Source organism: Ranitomeya variabilis, chromosome 2 (genome assembly GCF_051348905.1).
Source record: "Ranitomeya variabilis isolate aRanVar5 chromosome 2, aRanVar5.hap1, whole genome shotgun sequence".
NCBI classification, from domain to species: Eukaryota; Metazoa; Chordata; class Amphibia; order Anura; family Dendrobatidae; genus Ranitomeya; species Ranitomeya variabilis.
In genome coordinates, this window is record NC_135233.1 from 619,456,966 (window position 1) to 619,478,274 (window position 21,309).

General features: G+C 45.1%; 2 protein-coding genes across 4 annotated transcripts in view; both read left to right on the top strand.

Annotated features, from left to right (window-relative positions):
- The window catches only part of KIAA0513 (KIAA0513 ortholog), a 485,188-nt gene that overhangs the window by 297,799 nt on the left and 166,080 nt on the right, over positions 1 to 21,309 (top strand). The window lies entirely within an intron of this gene.
- Positions 1 to 21,309, top strand: part of GSE1 (Gse1 coiled-coil protein) — a 368,545-nt gene that overhangs the window by 62,152 nt on the left and 285,084 nt on the right. For all 3 annotated transcript variants that reach the window (XM_077288840.1, XM_077288841.1, XM_077288842.1), the window contains exon 2: positions 18,925 to 19,078. In XM_077288840.1, the coding sequence (XP_077144955.1) occupies positions 18,925 to 19,078 (154 nt within the window). The remainder of the gene's footprint in view (positions 1 to 18,924; positions 19,079 to 21,309) is intronic.

Sequence of the window (21,309 nt, forward strand, 5' to 3'; positions counted from 1 at the left end):
GGAGAGAGAGGACCCCACTGACCATAAGAGCTTACACTCTACAGGAGGGAGAGGACCCCACTGACCATAAGAGCTTACACTCTACAGGAGAGAGAAGATCCCACTGACTATAAGAGCCTACACTCTACAGGAGAGAGAGAGGACCCCACTGACCATAAGAGCTTACACTCTACAGGAGAGAGAGGACCCCACTGACCATAAGGGCTTACACTCTACAGGAGAGAGAGGACCCCACTGACCATAAGAGCTTACACGCTACAGATGATATAGTATAATATGGTGCTTTTCTCTGTTCGTCCACTAGAGGGCGAAGTAAACTAGAGGGTGATGGATTGTGGGGGGAGGGTCAGTGTAATCTGGGACATTATGTTCCATGGTACATTAAGGCCATGTGCACACGTTCAGGATTTTTAGCGTTTTTTTCACGTTTTTTCGCTATAAAAACGTGATAAAAACGCGAAAAAAACGCTAACATATGCCTCCTATTATTTACAGTGTATTCCGCATTTTTTGTGCAAATGTTGCGATTTTTTCCGCGAAAAAATCGCATCGCGGAAAAAAAAGCAACATGTTCATTAACCCCTTCACCCCCAAGGGTGGTTTGCACGTTAATGACCGGGCCAATTTTTACAATTCTGACCACTGTCCCTTTATGAGGCTATAACTCTGGAACGCTTTGACGGATCTTGGCGATTCTGACATTGTTTTCTCGTGACATATTGTACTTCATGTTAAAGGTAAAATTTATTCGATATAACTTGCGTTTATTTGTGAAAAAAATGGAAATTTGGCGAAAATTTTGAAAATTTTGCAATTTTCCAACTTTGAATTTTTGTGCCCTTAAATCACAGACATATGTCACGCAAAATACTTAATAAGTAACATTTCCCACATGTCTACTTTACATCAGTACAATTTTGGAACCAAAATTTTTTTTGGTGACGGAGTTATAAGGGTTAAAAGTTGACCAGCAATTTCTCATTTTTACAACACCATTTTTTTTTAGGGACCACATCTCATTTGAAGTCATTTTGAGGGGTCTATATGATAGAAAATACTCAAGTGTGACACCATTCTAAAAACTGCACCCCTCAAGGTGCTCAAAACCACATTCAAGAAGTTTATTAACCCTTCAGGTGTTTCACAGGAATTTTTGGAATGTTTAAATAAAAATGAACATTTAACTTTTTTTCACACAAAATTTATTTCAGCTCCAATTTGTTTTATTTTACCAAGGGTAACAGGAGAAAATGGACCCCCAAAGTTGTTGTACAATTTGTCCTGAGTACGATGATACCCCATATGTGGGTGTAAACCATTGTTTAGGCGCATGGCAGAGCTTGGAAGGGAAGGAGCGCCATTTGACTTTTCAATGCAAAATTGACTGGAATTGAGATGGGACGCCATGTTGCGTTTGGAGAGCCCCTGATGTGCCTAAACATTGAAACTCCCTACAAGTGACACCATTTTGGAAAGTAGACCCCCTAAGGAACTTATCTAGATGTGTGGTGAGCACTTTGACCCACCAAGTACTTCACAGAAGTTTATAATGCAGAGCCGTAAAAATAAAAAATCATATTTTTTCACAAAAATGATCTTTTTGCCCCCAATTTTTTATTTTCCCAAGGGTAAGAGAAGAAATTGGACCCCAAAAAATGTTGTGCAATTTGTCCTGAGTACGCTGATACCCCATATGTGGGTGTAAACCATTGTTTGGGCGCATGGCAGAGCTTGGAAGGGAAGGATCGCCATTTGACTTTTCAATGCAAAATTGACTGGAATTGAGATGGGACGCCATGTTGCGTTTGGAGAGCCCCTGATGTGCCTAAACATTGAAACTCCCTACAAGTGACACCATTTTGGAAAGTAGACCCCCTAAGGAACTTATGTAGATGTGTTTTGAGAGCTTTGAACCCCCAAGTGTTTCACTACAGATTATAACGCAGAGCCGTGAAAATAATTTTTTTTTTTTTTCTCAAAAATGATTTTTTAGCCCCCAGCTTTGTATTTTTACAAGGGTAACAGAATAAATTGGACCCCAAAATTTGTTTTCCAATTTGTCCTGAGTACGCTGATACCCCATATGTGGGGGGAACCACTGTTTGGGCGCATGACAGAGCTCGGAAGGGAAGGAGCGCCATTTGGAATGCAGCCTTAAATGGATTGGTCTGCAGGCGTCACGTTGCATTTGCAGAGCCCCTGATGTACCCAAACAGTACAAACCCCCCACAAGTGACCCCATATTGGAAACTAGACCTCCCAAGGAACTTATCTAGATGTGTTGTGAGAACTTTGAACCCCCAAGTGTTTCACTACAGTTTATAATGCAGAGCCGTGAAAATAAAACATCTTTTTTTTCCCACAAAAATGATTTTTAGCCCCCCAAATTTTTATTTTCCTAAGGATAACAAGAGAACTTGGACCCCAGAAGTTGTTGTTCAATTTGTCCCGAGTATGCTGATAACACATATGTTGGGGTAAACCCCTTTTTGGGCGCACGGGAGAGCTCGGAAGGGAAGGAGCACTGTTTTACTTTTTCAACGCAGAATTGGCTGGAATTGAGATTGGACGCCATGTCGCGCTTGGAGAGCCCCTGATGTGCCTGGACAGTGGAAACCCCCCAATTCTACCTGAAACCCTAACCCAAACACACCCCTAACCCTAATCCCAACGGTAACCCTAACCACACCCCTAGCCCTGACACACCCATAATTCTAATCCCAACCCTAATCCAAACGTAAATGTAATCCAAACCCTAACTTTAGCCCCAACCCTAACTTTAGCCCCAACCCTAACTTTACCTCCAACCCTAGCCCTAACCCTACCCCTAACCCTAACCCTAAACGTGACTGAAATACGTGGCACTGAAATACGTGGCACTGAAATACGTGGCACTGAAATACGTGATACGTGGCACTGAAATACGTGGCACTTAAATACGTGGCACTTAAATACGTGGCACTTAAATACGTGGCACTGAAATATGTGATACGTGGCACTTAAATACGTGGCACTGAAACACATGGCACTGAAATACGTGATACGTGGCACTGAAATACGTGGCACTGAAATACGTGGCACTGAAATACGTGCAACTGAAATACGTGGTACTAAAATATGTGGCACTGAAATACGTGATACGTGGCACTGAAATACGTGGCACTGAAACACGTGGCACTGAAATACGTGATACGTGGCACTGAAATACATGGCACTGAAATACGTGGCACTGAAATACGTGGCACTGAAATACGTGGCACTGAAATACGTGGCACTATGACTGTCAGAAAATGTTCATTAAACGGTTAGGGGTGAGGTTAGGGGTAGAGTTAGGGTTTGGATCCCTTTATCACCTTGATGGTGGTGGGTGGCTTTTCAGTGTGTTTTCTGTTTTTTTTCGATAAAAATGCATGCGTTTTTAACGCAAACAAACGCATGTGCTTAAAAACGCAAGAAAATACTGCAGGTTGTATTTCTGAAAATGAACGCATGCAGAAAAAAAACGCATGCGTTTGAAAACGCGACCAAACGCGTACAAAAAAACCGCATGCGTTTTCAATGTTAAATATAGGGAAAAAACGCATGCGTTTTTTTGTGCAAAAAACGCTGCAGACAAAAACGGAAGTGTAAAACCAGTGACGCTTTTTATAGCAAAAAAGTTTTTGCGTCTCCACATTTTGAGACCTATAATTTTTCCATATTTTGGTCCACAGTGTCATGTGAGGTCTTATTTTTTGCGGGACGAGTTGACGTTTTTATTGGTAACATTTTCGGACACGTGACCATTTTTGATCGCTTTTTATTCCGATTTTTGTGAGGCAGAATGACCAAAAACCTGCTATTCATGAATTTCTTTTGGGAGAGGCGTTTATACCGTTCCGGGTTTGGTAAAATTGATAAAGCAGTTTTATTCGTCGGGTCAGTGTGATTACAGCGATATCTCATTTATATCATTTTTTTTATGTTTTGGCGCTTTTATACGATAAAAACTATTTTATAGAAAAAATAATTATTTTGGTATCGCTTTATTCTCAGGACTATAACTTTTTTATTTTTTTGCTGATGATGCTGTATGGCGGCTTGTTTTTTGCGGGACAAGATGACGTTTTCAGCGGTACCATGGTTATTTATATCAGTCTTTTTGATCGCGTGTTATTCCACTTTTTGTTCGGCGGTATGGTAATAAAGCGTTGTTTTTTGCCTCGTTTTTTTTTTTTTTTTCTTACGGTGTTTACTGAAGGGGTTAACTAGTGTGGCAGTTTTATAGGTTGGGTCGTTACGGACGTGGCGATACTACATGTGTGTACTTTTATTGTTTTTTTTTTTTAATTTAGATAAAGAAATGTATTTATGGGAATAATATTTTTATTTTTTTTTTTCATTATTTTGGAATATTTTTTTTTATTTTTTTTTACACATTTGGAAATTTTTTTTTTTACTTTTTTACTTTGCCCCAGGGGGGGACAATACAGATCGGTGATCTGCCAGTTTGCATAGCACTCTGACAGATCACCGATCTGCGAGAAGTACAGGCTGCTTCACAGTGCCTGCTCTGAGCAGGCGTCTGTGAAGCCACCTCCCTCCCTGCAGGACCCGGATCCGCGGCCATCTTGGATCCGGGTCTGGAGCAGGCAGGGAGGGAGGTAAGACCCTCGCAGCAACGCGATCACATCGCGTTGCTGCGGGGGGCTCAGGGAAGCCCGCAGGGAGCCCCCTCCCTGCGCGATGCTTCCCTGCACCGCCGGCACATCGCGATCATGTTTGATCGCGGTGTGCCGGGGGTTAATGTGCCGGGAGCGGTCCGTGGCCGCTCCTGGCACATAGTGCCGGATGTCAGCTGCGATATGCAGCCGACACCCGGCCGCGATCGGCCGCGCTCCCCCCGTGAGCGCGGCCGATCGGCTATGACGTACTATCCCGTCGGCGGTCATACGGGCCCACCCCACCTCGACGGGATAGTACGTCGGATGTCAGGAAGGGGTTAAAAATGCGGAATTGCGGGGATTCCGCACACCTAGGAGTCCATTGATCTGCTTACTTCCCGCACGGGGCTGTGCACACCATGCGGGAAGTAAGCAGATTATGTGCGGTTGGTACCCAGGGTGGAGGAGAGGAGACTCTCCTCCACGCACTGGGCACCATATAATTGGTCAAAAAAAAAGAATTAAAATAAAAAATAGTCCTATACTCACCCTCGATGTCTTCCCGCCTCACCGCTGCATGCTGCCGCTTCGGTTCCTATAGCTGCTGTGCGGTGAAGGACCTGCCGATGACGTCACTGTCTTGTGATTGGTCGTGAGCGTCATGTGACCGCTCACGTGACTGCTCACATGACCGCGACGTCATGGAAGGTCCTGCACGCACGCACCAGCTATAGGAAGAGGAACGGACGCCGCTGATGAGATGTCTGGGTGAGTATAACCATTTTTTTTATTATTTTTAAACATTCTATCTTACTATAGATGCTGCATAAGCTGCATCTATAGTAAAAAGTTGGTCACACTTGTCAAACAGTATGTTTGACAAGTGTGACCAACCTGTCAGTCAGTTTTCCAAGTGATGCTACAGATCGCTTGGAAAACTTTAGCATTCTGCAAGCTAATTACGCTTGCAGAATGCTAAAAAAAACGCGAAAAAAACGGAAAAAAAACGCAAAAAAAAAAAATGCGGATTTCTTGCAGAAAATTTCCGGTTTTCTTCAGGAAATTTCTGCAAGAAATCCGGACGTGTGCACATACCCTAGGGTCGGGGCTTTGACTGTAATTAACCCTTGGCAATATAGATATAGATCAATGTTTCCTTTGATCACTTGTCATCAGGACGGATCTTTAATCTTAGTGTGTTTATCTTCCAGGATTTGATTGTTGCATTTATGAGTTTGTAACTGCTGCAGAACCTCTTGATAAACCTACATGAGACCATCACGTAGGTTCAGAACCTGTATTAACTACTTGTAGTTTTTAAATAAGGTGTCGACCCATTTACTCCTTCACCGCCGTGGTCACTGCAGGGAGATTTCCTCTGTAATTTAATAATCTTCTTTGGCTTCATACTTGGTGCCCTATAGTACTGTGCTGTCCCTGCTGTAAGAGGAATTTAATATTTGGTTTTTCATCTGATGGTTGAATGCCCCCAAATCTTCATTATCCTTCAGTGCCTTGTTATCCATTCTGTGCAGGGGCTCCATCTAGACAGTAAGAATCCTCTGCTGTGAGACAGGAAGACGGCACATACATTTTCCTGTACTGATCCTGAGTTACCTCCTGTATTATACTCCAGAGCTGCGCTCACTATTCTGCTGGTGCAGTCACTGTGTAACATAGTAACATAGTTAGTAAGGCCGAAAAAAGACATTTGTCCATCCAGTTCAGCCTATATTCCATCATAATAAATCCCCAGATCTACGTCCTTCTACAGAACCTAATAATTGTATGATACAATATTGTTCTGCTCCAGGAAGACATCCAGGCCTCTCTTGAACCCCTCGACTGAGTTCGCCATCACCACCTCCTCAGGCAAGCAATTCCAGATTCTCACTGCCCTAACAGTAAAGAATCCTCTTCTAAGTTGGTGGAAAAACCTTCTCTCCTCAAGACGCAAAGAATGCCCCCTTGTGCCCATCACCTTCCTTGGTATAAACATGCATTACATACATACATTACAGTACTGATCCTGAGTTACCTCCTGTATTATACTCCAGAGCTGCACTTGCTATTCTGCTGGTGCAATCACTGTGTACACACATTACATTACACATCTTGAGTTACATCCTGTATTATACCCCAGAGCTGCACTCACCATTCTGCTGGTGCAGTCACTGTGTACATACATTACATTACTGATCCTGAGCTACATCCTGTATTATACTCCAGAGCTGCACTCACTATTCTGCTGGTGCAGTCACTGTGTACACACATTACATTACTGATCCTGAGTTACATCCTCTATTATACCCCAGAGCCGCACTCACTATTCTGCTGGTGCAGTCACTGTGTACATACATTATATTACTGATCCTGAGTTACCTCCTGTATTATACTCCAGAGCTGCACTCACTATTCTACTGGTGCAGTCACTGTGTACATACATTATATTACTGATCCTGAGTTACCTCCTGTATTATACTCCAGAGCTGCACTCACTATTCTGCTGGTGCAGTCACTGTGTACATACATTACATTACTGATCCGGAGTTACATACTGTATTATACCCCAGAGGGGCACTCACTATTCTGCTGGTGCAGTCACTGTGTACACACATTACTGATCCTGTATTATATCCCAGAGCTGCACTCACTATTCTGCTGGTGCAGTCACTGTGTACACACAGTTGTATGAAAAAAGTGTTTGCCACCTTTCTGATTTCTTATTCCTTTGCATGTTTCTCGCACTTAATGTTTCTGATCACCAAACAAATGTTAATATTAGACAAAGATAACACAAGTAATCACAAAATGGAGTTCATGAATGAAGATCTTTATTATTAAGGGAAAAAGAAATCCAAACCGACAGGGCTCTGTGTGAAAAAGTGATTGCCCTCACCATCCCTTAAATTATGTTTTATCTGTGGTTTATCATATCTTTGGGAAGCTGAGTTCACATTCCCTAGCCATACTCATGCCTGATTGCTGCCTCACCTGTTTTCCATCAAGAAATCACTTAAATAGGACCTGCCTGATGTCATCCAAGATGTCAAAAAAGACCCCACAACAACATCCAAAGAACTGCAGGCCTCACTTGCCTCAGTTAAGGTCAGCGTTCATGACTCCACCATAGGAAACTGACTTGGACCTCTAGCAATCAGGCCATTTTTAGCAAGAGCATAAAGGCTCTTCTGTTTTGCCAGAAAACATCTTCATGATCCTCAAGACTTTGGCGAGAGTACTCTGTGGACTAATGAGACAAAAGCTGAACTTTTTGGAAGGTGTATGTCCCATTACATCTGGTGTAAAATTAATACTTATTTGAGAAAAGGAACATCATACCAACAGTAAAATGTGGTGGTAGTGTGATGGCCTGTTTTGCTTTTTCTGGATCTGGAAGACTTGCTGTGGTAAATGGATCCATGAATTCTGCTGTCTACCAAAAAATCCTGAAGGAGAAGCGCAGGTGGCTTATGCAGCAGGACAATGATCCAAAGCACATCAGCAAGTCTCAAGAAAAACAAAATTAAGACTTTGAAGTGTCTTAGGGTACCGTCACACAGTGAAATTTCCATCGCTGCGACGGCACGATTCGTGACGTCGCAGCGTCGTATGAATATCGCTCCAGCGTCGTAGACTGCGGTCACACTTTGCAATCACGGCGCTGGAGCGATGCCGAAGTCCCCGGGTAACCAGGGTAAACATCGGGTTACTAAGCGCAGGGCCGCGCTTAGTAACCCGATGTTTACCCTGGTTACCAGCGTTAACGTAAAAAAAACAAACAGTACATACTTACATTCCGGTGTCTGTCCCCCGGCGTTCTGCTTCTCTCCACTGTGTAAGCACCATAGCCGGAAAGCAGAGCGGTGACGTCACCGCGTCACCGCTGTGCTCGCTTTCCGGCTGGCAGGCGCTCACACAGTGCAGAGAAGCTGAGACGCCGGGGACAGACACCGGAATGTAAGTATGTACTGTTTGTTTTTTTTACGTTTACGCTTGTAACCAGGGTAAACATCGGGTTACTAAGCGCGGCCCTGCGCTTAGTTACCCGATGTTTACCCTGGTTACAAGCGAACACATCGCTGGATCGCTGTCACACACAACGATCCAGCGATGTCAGCGGGAGATCCAGCGACGAAAGAAAGTTCCAAACGATCTGCTACGACGTACGATTCTCAGCGTGATGTCTGATCGCAGTAGCGTGTCAGACACAGCGATATCGTAACGATATCGCTAGAACGTCACGAATCGTGCCGTCGTAGCGATGGAAATTTCACTGTGTGACGGTACCCTTAGTCAAAGTCCTGACCTCAATCCGATTGAGATGCTGTAATGACCTTAAAAAGGCTGTTCATGGTCAGAAACCTCCAATGTGGCTGAATTACAACAATTATGCAGGCGCCAAAATTCCTCCAGAGCATTGTAAAAGACTCATTGCCAGTTATTTCAAAGGCTTGATTGCAGTTGTCAATGCTAAGGGCCCAACCTTAGGAGTAATCACTTTTTCACTCAGGGCCCTGGAGGTTTGGATTTCTTTTTCCCTTAATAATAAAGACCTTCATTTATAAACTGCATTTTGTGATTACTTGTGTTATCTTTGTCTAATGACTCTTTCTCCGTTCACTCACAGGAAGTCAGTTCTTGACATCAGTGAGGAGGTAAGTCACGGGATGAATTGGGAGGTGGCGGAATTTGGCTTTGATGCTTACAGTCGGACCCCCTTTCTCATCTCTGATATCGCTGCCCCCCATGTGCCCCCCGCCGGCTGCGCAGGAATCTGAACGGACGGATAGAACAGCGCGGCGATGTCTTCCCCGCAAGTGTTAAGCGTCTCTTTCAGAAAATCTCGGAGGCTTTTCTTTGCTTTGACTCGAACTTGTACGCGCGCGGATTTAATCTCTTTGACGTTAGTGCTCAGACGAGGAGGGAGCGCGTGCGTTAGCGAGCGGGGCTGGGGGTGGGGAGAGCTGTTAGCGCAGCATGTCTCCTCTCTCCCCATTGTACGCCGCACCCTGGAGGTAAACGCTTTCTCAGAGCTTCTCGTCCTAACGAGCGGCTCGTGAACCTGCCTGCGCAGCGTCTAATTGGCGAGGAGTGAAAGACATAAAACCCAGCGCTGCCCCCCCCAGTGCGCGGTGGGGGGATACGAGGCGTCTGGAACAATGCGGGGAGCGGGGGGCGGTGCGCTGCCATTTCCACCGTAAACACTTTGCAGCGGTTTGTTATATCGCAGCCGCGGTGTCATTATATTCTCAGTGTTTCTTCCGACCCGCGGGAATGGGAATGACATGAAAGAGAACACAATCCGCTCCGCAGCATTAACCCCTGCGGGCCCAGCAGATTAATCTGTGGAGGGGGATTAGCGTGAACTAACCCCTCACTTTCTGTTCTGTGGACTATAAGAAAATGGCTTCTCAGAGCTGTGTATCTAATCCTATCCTGTGTAATACTGATTTCTGAGCCACGTATCTAATCCTCTCCTGTGTGATACTGTCTGCTGAGCTGTGTATCTAATCCCATCCTGTATGATACTGTCTGCTGAGCTGTGTATCTAATCCCATCCTGTGTGATACTGTCTGCTGAGCTGTGTATCTAATCCCATCATGTGTGATACTGTCTGCTGAGCTGTGTATGTAATCCTCTCCTGTGTGATATTGACTGCTGAGCCATGTATCTAATCCTATCCTGTGTGATACTGATTTCTGAGCTATGTATCTAATCCTATCCTGTGTGATACTGTCTGCTGAGCCGTGTATCTAATCCCATCCTGTGTGATACTGTCTGCTGAGCTGTGTATCTAATCCTATCCTATGTGATACTGTCTGCTGAGCTGTGTATCCAATCCTATCATGGGGGATACTCTGCTGAGCTGTGTATCTAATCCTCTACTGTATGATACTGTCTGCTGAGCCGCGTATCTAATCCTCTACTGTGTGATATTATCTGCTGAGCCGTGTATCTAATCCTATCCTATGTGATACCATCTGCTGAGTTGTGTATCTAATCTTCCCATGTGTAATACTGTCTGCTGAGCTGTGTATCTAATCCTGCATCTGAGCCCTTTTTCCCTGGCTGTGGATGGGGATACATCATCCTCCTGTCTATAAAGCTGTAGCAGGGTAATGGCGAAGCGCTGTGCGATGTCGCGGGAAGTTCACGGCTCTGCGTCTCCGCTGTGACTCCTCCATTAAATTCATCTGGGTTCATTTCCAGAGATTCAAGAAAACCATCTGGTCGGCTCCTGGCGCTTAACTGGATTACAGCAGCTGCTGTCACATGGAGGAGACGGCGACCGGCGCGCTGCAGCACAATGTCTGCTGTGTGATTATTCATCAGTATTTACATGGCGCCAACATATCCTGCAGCGCAGTACACCGATAACACCTAAGCCCAGTCCTCAGGAGCTTGGTGTTGTTTACCTGGGTAGAGAGGCGTGGACAGTATCCTATTTACTATCTCCATCTGCCAAAGGTCCTTCATCCCAAACTCCAATAATCTGCTGTCCAACCGCACTTGAAACTGGACAGAAGAAATATACATAAAAGGGTACATCCTGTGCGATACTCCAGAGCTGCACTTACTATTCTGCTGGTGCAGTCACTACACATACATTACATTACTGATCCTGAGTTACATCCTGTACGATACTCCAGAGCTGCACTCACTAGTCTGCTGGTGCAGTCACTGTGTACATACATTACATTACTGATCCTGAGTTACATCCTGTATTATACCCCAGAGCTGCACTCACTATTCTGCTGCTGCAGTCACTGTGTACATACATTACATTACTGATCCTGAGTTACATCCTGTATTATACTCGAGCTGCACTCACTATTCTGCTGGTGCAGTCACTGTGTACATACATTACTGATCCTGAGTTACATCCTGTATTATACTCCAGAGCTGCACTCACTATCCTGCTGGTGCAGTCACTGTGTACATACATTACATCACTGATCCTGAATTACATCCTGTATTATACTCCAGAGCTGCACTCACTATTCTGCTGGTGCGGTCACTGTGTACATACATTACATTACTGATCCTTAGTTACATCCTGTATTATACTCCAGAGCTGCACTCACTATTCTGCTGGTGCAGTCACTGTGTACATGCATTACATTACTGATCCTGAGTTACATCCTGTATTATACTCAAGAGCTGCACTCACTATTCTGCTGCTGCAGTCACTGTGTACATACATTACTGATCCTGAGTTACATCCTGTATTACACTCCAGAGCTGCACTCACTATTCTGCTGCACTCGCTGTTCTGCTGGTGTAGTCACTGTGTACATACATTACTGATCCTGAGTTACATCCTGTATTATACTCCAGAGCTGCACTCACTATTCTGCTGGTGCAGTCACTGTGTACATACATTACTGATCCTGAGTTACATCCTGTATTACACTCCAGAGCTGCACTCACTATTCTGCTGCACTCGCTGTTCTGCTGGTGTAGTCACTGTGTACATACATTACTGATCCTGAGTTACATCCTGTATTATACTCCAGAGCTGCACTCACTATTCTGCTGGTGCAGTCACTGTGTACATGCATTACATTACTGATCCTGAGTTACATCCTGTATTATGCCCCAGAGCTGCACTCACTATTCTGCTGGTGCAGTCACTGTGTACGTACATTACATTACTGATCCTGAGTTACGTCCTGTATTATATTCCAGAGCTGCACTCACTATTCTGCTGGAGCAGTCACTGTGTACATACATTACATTACTGATCCTGAGTTACATCCTGTATTATACTCCAGAGCTGCACTCACTATTCTGCTGGTGCAGTCACTGTGTACATACATTACTGATCCTGAGTTACCTCCTGTATTATACTCCAGAGCTGCACTCACTATTCTCTTGGTGCAGTCACTGTGTACATACATTACTGATCCTGAGTTACATCCTGTACTATACTCCAGAGCTGCACTCACTATTCTGCTGGTGCAGTCACTGTGTACATACATTACTGATCCTGAGTTACATCCTGTATTATACTCAAGAGCTGCACTCACTATTCTGCTGCTGCAGTCACTGTGTACATACATTACTGATCCTGAGTTACCTCCTGTATTATACTCCAGAGCTGCACTCACTATTCTCCTGGTGCAGTCACTGTGTACATACATTACTGATCCTGAGTTACATCCTGTATTATACTCCAGAGCTGCACTCACTATTCTGCTGGTGTAGCAGAGCAGTGTCGGTTTGCAGTATTTTGCTGAATTCCTCTCTGTTATTATTGGATTAGCGCAGTGTATAATCGGGCGCGGCTGTAGCAATAACGCTGTCTTCTCTGTGTGTTTTGCCTCCTTCCCGCAGGCGTCATTATGGCGGCATGCTGTCTGCACAGGGTGCCTCGCTCATACGGGTGTGTTTGGCGCAGTGTGTCGGCGGATGTTGTTTGGTTGTCTTCTGTGCTATTTGGGATGGCGTCAGTGGGAATTCTGCTGATGTAAAGGGACCTGAGTCAGGATCCATTGTGACCCCCACAAGGGTTAATGTGCGGAGCGCGCCCCCTGCTCCCTGGCATCCCTCTGCTGCCTGCCTGCTTTCTGGAAGCCCGACCTGTCCTGCTGCCAAGTGCCATCCAGTCTGTGCTGGGAGCGCTGCCAGGAGCAGACAATGCGGCCTTAACACCAGCCGCCGACTGCCCCTCCAGCTCCTAATCTCTTGGTTTCCTCCATTAAGTAAATAAATTATCTGCCCCCTCCAAACCACAACCCTCACCCTCCTCCTACCCCTGCTCCCTTTTTCTCTTTTTGCTGGAAGTTGTTTTTTCTCTTGGCGATTATTGTAAGCGGAGAATCTGTAAATCCTTGGAAAGCAGCGCTTAAATCCGCGGCGTCTGGGATCCGTGTCCCGGTGCTTGTCTTGTGATAGAGGGGCGGCTCTGTCCCCCATAGTGACCTAAGGGTATGTGTCCACGTTCAGGATTGCATCAGGATTTGGTCAGGATTTTTCATCAGTATTTGTAAGCCAAAACCAGGAGTGGAACAATTAGAGGAAAAGTATAATAGAAACATATGCTCCACTTCTGCATTTATCACCCACTCCTGGTTTTGGCTTACAAATACTGATGAAAAATCCTGACCAAATCCTGATGCAATCCTGAACGTGGACACATACCCTATAAGGGTTACATGGATGCAACATGGCGGCCTGAGCCTCCCCCATCCTCCGGGCAGGAACTTCTCCGACTGCCCGTAATAATGAGCCGCTCTCCATGCTGACTGTCTCCGGGCCCTGGCGCCTAGAACCATATAATGGCCGACCCCCCGTGTAAGATCCTGACATGTGCCCCAATGTGACCCCAACGAGAGCTGCCACCGGGATAATACTGTCAGGGATGAGGATAATGGCGGCATTATCTGGATAAGCAGAGATTAGCCTGTGGATCAGAGGACGGGAGAGGAGCCTGAGAGGTGATGAGGAGGGATCCAAAGTGACCCCCCCCCAAAATAAAAAGGGTTCCCCCATGATGGCCGCCATTCCGGCTTTCACATGTCAGGCTCCATCAGTAGTCTCGTCGCCCCCCATGTGGTTGTCAGAGGGGCCGTTACCCAGCCCAATGGGATTATATTATTACCCCTAACATAGAGCATGGGATGATGGGAGTTGTAGTGCTGCAACATCACTTTGTAGCCACAGCGGAAAATCTCAAACTCTTGGGACCCTCCTGCCCTAAAGTGATGTCTCCGTGTGACCCGACCCTCTGAAACGTCATATTTCTCGCCCTTTGGAACACCTCTGCTTGCTTTAGCGAATACAATTTGGTCCGTTCACTGCTCGCTGCTGAGGGTTCGTTACAGGTGTATCCAGTGCAGATCATGGCGGACAGCAGACTGATACAATGTAACCATCTCTCCATCCTTGTTGTTGACCGTCTTCTCTTCCCCGGTCTCCGCCGTGGCCTCTTTTATGGCGCCTTACCGCTGCCCACTCCTCAGAAACACCCGCTTTTTCTTGCCGTTTCCCTGGCGACGGTCTTCTGAGATAACAATTTGATACAATTTGCTGCAGCTCTTAACGATGAAGCCGGCGACCCCGCGACCTTGGCGGCTCTCCAGAGGTGGCTGCAAGCGGCGTCTTCACTCTGAATCTGAAGAGCCCATGGGCGCCGGGTAACGAGTTAGCGCCGGGTAACGAGTTATTATTAGCGCCACGATCATTCATCCCGGCTCTAATCTGTTGTGATGCCTCCAGGACGAGTTCCGGGCACGAAGCGTCCCTTCCACGGGGGCAGAGACGCGCTCTTATCGAGAGGGACAGATCCTGCCTAATTGCGCTGATTCTCCCTGTATATAAACAGATGGCTTCTTTAAATCAATTATTCCTCATTTGTGTAAGTGGAATGATTTCCTGACAGATCGAGTACCAGGGGAGCGGGGGAAGGGCGCAGCAAGGGGGACATTGGTTACACATGGGCTAAATACCAATATGTGGGGGGATATTTGTGAAACTGGAAAGATTGGTTTAATTATTGATTTATTACATATATTGCTGTTCTAAACCCATAGGCATTGCAATATACATGAAACAATTTTTTGGTATGAGAAAACAGTATATATCTGTGAGTGGTAACATGTCCTGCAGGTGTGGTGTCTGCTTTTATTTTCCCCATTTTTATTTGTTTTTACATAATGAATTTTTCTAAATAAAGTTGAACATTGTTTCTTAGGCTACTTTCACACTAGCGTCGGGCTCTGCCTGTCGCAGTGCGTCGGGCCGAGGTTACCGACGCTAGCGTTGTATACGCCGCACAACGGGGGCAGCGGATGCATTTTTCCAGCGCATCTGCTGCCCCATTGTGAGGTGTGGGGAGGTGGGGGCGGAGTTCCGGCCGTGCATGCGCGGTCGGAAAAAGCGGACCGTCGGCGGCAAAAAACGTTACATGTAGCGTTTTTTTGTGCCGACGGTCCGCCACAACACGGCGCAACCGTCGCACGACGGTTGCGACGTATGTCAATCCGTCGCAATATGTCGCTTAATGTTAGTCTATGGGGGAAAAATGCATCCTGCAAGCACTTTTGCAGGATGCGTTTTTTCAGCCAAACGACGCATTGCGACGGATTGCAAAAAACGCTAGTGTGAAAGTAGCCTAAATATTTGTGGCCAGAATTTCCGTTTACATGTAGGTTTATTCATGTCACACAAAGCAGAGCCCAGTACACAGCCTGGAGATCTCTAGGGAGCAAGGGTCACAAGCTGCTGCCCCCGAATATTAACTCATTAGGCTACTTTCACATTAGCGTCGTGCACTGCATGTCGCAATGCGACGTTGCGCGCACCGACGCATACTTTGGAAGCGCCGCACAACAGGGGCAGCAGATGCTGTTTTTCAACGCATCCGCTGCCCCATTGTGAGGTGCGGGGAGGCGGGGGGCGGAGTTCCGGCCGCGCATGCGCAGTCGGAAATGCTGGACACGACACACAAAAAAAGTTACATGCAACGTTTTTTGGTGGCGACGGTCCGACGCAACTGTCGCACGACGGTTGCGACGTGTGGCAATGCGTCGCACTCCGTCGCTAATGCAAGTCTATGGAGAAAAAAACGCATCCTACAAGCACTTTTGCAGGATGCGTTTTTTTCTACAAAATGACGCATAGCGACATGCAGTGCACGACGCTAGTGTGAAAGTAGCCTTACACTCGTAGGAACATCATTAAACCTTTTTTCATCTGAATCTGCTCTCCCTCTACTAGCTGTGCTGCTACAGAGTGAGGAAGAGTATTATCAACTACCACCACTAGGGGCAGCTCTGTACAGGGGCATGGAGCAGTATTATAATAGTTATATTCTTGTACATAGGGGCAGTATTATAGTAGTTATATTCTTGTACATAGGGGCAGTATTATAGTAGTTATATTCTTGTACATAGGGGCAGTATTATAGTAGTTATATTCTTGCACATAGGGGGCAGTATTATAATAGTTATATTCTTGTACATAGGAGCAGTATTATAGTAGTTATATTCTTGTACATAGGGGCAGTATTAGGCCGGCGTCACACTCAGCGTATGTAAATACGGTCCGTTTTTTACGGCCGTAATACGCAGAAAAGTCCCGCTACACGGGAGTGGGAAGAGAGTGGCCAAGTGCCAGAATAGGCGCATCTTCCAGATGTGCCTTTTCTGGGGTGGCTGGGGGCAGATGTTTTTAGCCAGGGGGGTCCTACAACCATGGACCCTCTCTAGGCTATTAATATCTGCCCTCAGTCACTGGCTTTACCACTCTGGCGGAGAAAATTGCGCGGGAGCCCACGCCAATTTTTTTCCGCCATTTAACCCTTTATTTTACAAGCTACAGCGCCCAAATTTTGCACATACACACTACTAACATTAGTAGTGTGGAATATGCAAAAAAAAAAGGGATATGAGATGGTTTACTGTATGTAAACCATGTCTCATATCATGTCGGGTTTGGGAAGGAGAAATGAAAAGCCGGCAATTGAATTGCCGGCTTTTCTCTAACACCGGTGCGTATTTCTCGCAAGTCACACGCATGGTCCGTGTGTAATCCGTATTTTTCTCGCCCCCATAGACTTTCATTGGTGATTTTTTTTGCGCACTACGGTGACAAACGCAGCATGCTGCGATTTTCTACGGCCGTACAAGACCGTATATTACAGATGCGTAATATACGGCAGATAGGAGCTGGGACATAGAGATTCATTGGGCCGTGTGTAATGCGTATTTTACGGACTTAGTTTATGCGCTCATACGTCCGTAAAACTCGCTAGTGTGACGCCGGCCTTATAGAAGTTCTATTCTTGTACATAGGAGCAGTATTATAGTAGTTATATTCTTGTACATAGGAGCAGTATTATAGTAGTTATATTCTTGTACATAGGGGCAGTATTATAGTAGTTATATTCTTGTATATAGGGGGCAGTATTATATTAGTTATGTTCTTGTACATAGGGGCAGTATTATATTTAGTTATATTCTTGTACATAGAGGCAGTATTATAGTAGTTATATTCTTGTACATAGGAGCAGTATTATAGTAGTTATATTCTTGTACATAGGGGGCAGTAGTATAGTAGTTATATTCTTGTACATAGGGGCAGTATTATAGTAGTTATATTCTTGTACATAGGGGCAGTATTATAGTAGTTATATTCTTGTACATAGAGGCAGTATTATAGTAGTTATATTCCTGTACATAGAGGCAGTATTATAGTAGTTATATTCTTGTACATAGGGGCAGTATTATAGTAGTTATATTCTTGTACATAGGGGTTAGTGTTATAGTAGTTATATTCTTGTACATAGGAGCAGTATTATAGTAGTTATATTCTTGTACATAGGGGGCAGTATTATGGTAATTATATTCTTGTACATAGGGGCAGTATTATAGTAGTTATATTCCTGTACATAGGGGCAGTATTATAGTAGTTATATTCTTGTACATAGGGGCAGTATTATAGTAGTTATATTCTTGTACATAGGGGTTAGTGTTATAGTAGTTTTATTCTTGTACATAGGAGCAGTATTATAGTAGTTATATTCTTGTACATAGGGGGCAGTATTATAGTAATTGTATTCTTGTACATAGGGGCAGTATTATAGTAGTTATATTCTTGTACATAGGAACAGTATTATAGTAGTTATATTCTTGTACATAGAGGCAGTATTATAGTAGTTATATTCTTGTACTTAGGGGGCAGTATTATAGTAATTATATTCTTGTACATATGGGCAGTATTATAGTAGTTATATCCTTGTACATAGGGGGCAGTATTATAGTAGTTATATTCTTGTACATAGGAGCAGTATTATAGTAGTTATATTCTTGTACATAGAGGCAGTATTATAGTAGCTATATTCTTGTACATAGGAGCAGTATTATAGTAGTTATGTTCTTGTACATAGAGGTAGTATTATAGCAGTTATATTCTTGTACATAGGGGCAGTATTATAGTAGTTATATTCTTGTACATAGGGGGCAGTATTATAGTAGTTATAGTCTTGCACATAGGAGCAGTATTATAGTAGTTATATTCTCGTACATAGGGGCAGTATTATAGTAGTTATATTCCAGTATATTTAAGCATATATGTTAATAAATAAAGATGGCAGCTTTCAATTCCTGGGATTTGACATTTCTGGCTGTAGTGACATTATCGTTCTCCCGTGGGTTGGTGGTGAGTGTGGGGTCAGTGGTCGCATTTTTTTGTCTTCCCTGTCACATACAGTATACAGTTTGCTGTATTACCGTCTCCTTTCTCTTACATTGTGTTTCTGTCATTTTTCGCTCAGTGTAGCTCGGCCTCCCGCAGGTCTGGACCCAGCAGCACAGCAGCCAAGGTCCCCGAACTTGAACAGAACCCCAGGACAGTGAAGGACCCCCCACCGCTGCCTCCCATTCAGGATTCCTGCTCAGAAGTGGAGGGTGCAGATCCAGGCACTACAAGTAGGTGGCGATATTTCCATGATAATTTGTGCAGATGTCTGTGCCCTGTAATGTGATAGGCCGTGATATATCATGGAAGACGCTGGGCCCTGTGGGGGATTCCTAAATTTCTTTGACGTGTCACAGTAGGATGCAGTTATGCTGCGCTGGTTCAATATCTATTCAGTGTTCAGCAGATCAGATCTCCAAGCAGCTCCTCTCCCACCTTATGATCAACCCCAGCGCCAGTTAACCCTTTCTGTGCCTTATGCTCCATACTGTGACGTATATATGTCCGTATACACCATCCTCACATATACTGCCGTATACACCGTCCTCACATATACTGCCGTATACACCGTCCTCACATATACCGCCGTATACACCGTCCTCGCATATACCGCCGTATACACCGTCCTCACATATACTGCATTATAAACCGTCCTCACATGTACTGCCGTATACACCGTCCTCACATATACTGCCGTATACACCGTCCTCACATGTACTGCCGTATACACCGTCCTCACATCTACTGCCGTATACAATGTCCTCACATCTACTGCCGTATACACCGTCCTCACATATACTGCATTATAAACTGTCCTCACATGTACTGCCGTATACACTGTCCTCACATATACTGCCATATATACAATGTGCTGCCTAAAATAATGAAAGGTTTATTAGGACGGTATCCGCTCAGGGTGTGAATATACTGGATACTGGAGTTACCTTTTCTTCCCTTTGTTGGATAAAGATTATTGTAGTTTATTACGGTGTATCAGTGCTGGACATAGAACCACGTAGTTGTGTCCTGGCGGCATCCTGGTCCACACCTGCAGAGAGCGACCACCTCACATGATAGATGGTGACCCCGATGAATCATTTCTGTATCTTCTCATCTTCAACCATTGTGGTGTAGTGTTCACTGTTCCCTCATCCCTCAACCTAGCAACTGTAACAGCAGTCACACTGTCGATTCTCTACTGTAATAGCGCTCAGACACTGGGTTCTCTACTGTAATAGCGCTCAGACACTGGATCCTCTACTGTAAGAGCGCTCAGACGCTGAATTCTCTACTGTAAGAGTTCTCAGATGCTGGATCCCCTACTGTAAGAGCACTCAGACATTGAGTTCTCTACTGTAAGAGCGCTCAGACGCTGGATTCTCTACTGTAAGAGCGCTCAGACTCTGGATTCTCTACTATATGATCGCTCAGGATGCTGGATTCTCTACTGTAAGAGCGCTGAGATGCTGGATTCTCTACTGTATGAGTGCTCAAGACACTGGATTCTCTACTGTAAGAGCGCTCAAATGCTGGATTCTCTACTGTAATAGCGCTCAGACACTGGATCCTCTACTGTAAGAGCGCTCAGAAGCAGGATTCTTTACTGTAAGAGCGCTCAGACGCTGGATTCTCTCTCTACTGTAAGTGCGCTCAGACATTGGGTTCTCTACTGTAAGAGCGCTCAGACGCTGGATTCTCTACTGTAAGAGCGCTCAGATGCTGGATTCTCTACTGTATGAGCGCTCAGACACTGGATTCTCTACTGTAAGAGCGCTCAAATGCTGGATTCTCTACTGTAAGAGCGCTCAGACACTGGATCCTCTACTGTAAGTGTTCAGACGCTGGATTCTCTACTGTAAGAGCGCTCAGACATTGGGTTCTTTACTGTAACAGCACTCAGACGCTGGTTTGTCTACTGTAAGAGCGCTCAGACGCTGGATTCTCTACTGTAAGAGTGCTCAGACGCTGGATTCTCTACTGTAAGAGCGCTCAGACGCTGGATTCTCTACTGTAAGAGCGCTCAGACATTGGGTTCTTTACTGTAACAGCGCTCAGATGCTGGTTTATCTACTGTAAGAGCGCTCAGAAGCAGGATTCTTTACTGTAAGAGCGCTCAGACGCTGGATTCTCTCTCTACTGTAAGTGCGCTCAGACATTGGGTTCTCTACTGTAAGAGCGCTCAGACGCTGGATTCTCTACTGTAAGAGCGCTCAGATGCTGGATTCTCTACTGTATGAGCGCTCAGACTCTGGATTCTCTACTATATGATCGCTCAAGACGCTGGATTCTCTACTCTAAGAGCGCTGAGATGCTGGATTCTCTACTGTATGAGCGCTCAGACACTGGATCCTCTACTGTAAGTGTTCAGACGCTGGATTCTCTACTGTAAGAGCGCTCAGACTTTGGGATCTTTACTGTAACAGCGCTCAGACGCTGGTTTATCTACTGTAAGAGCGCTCAG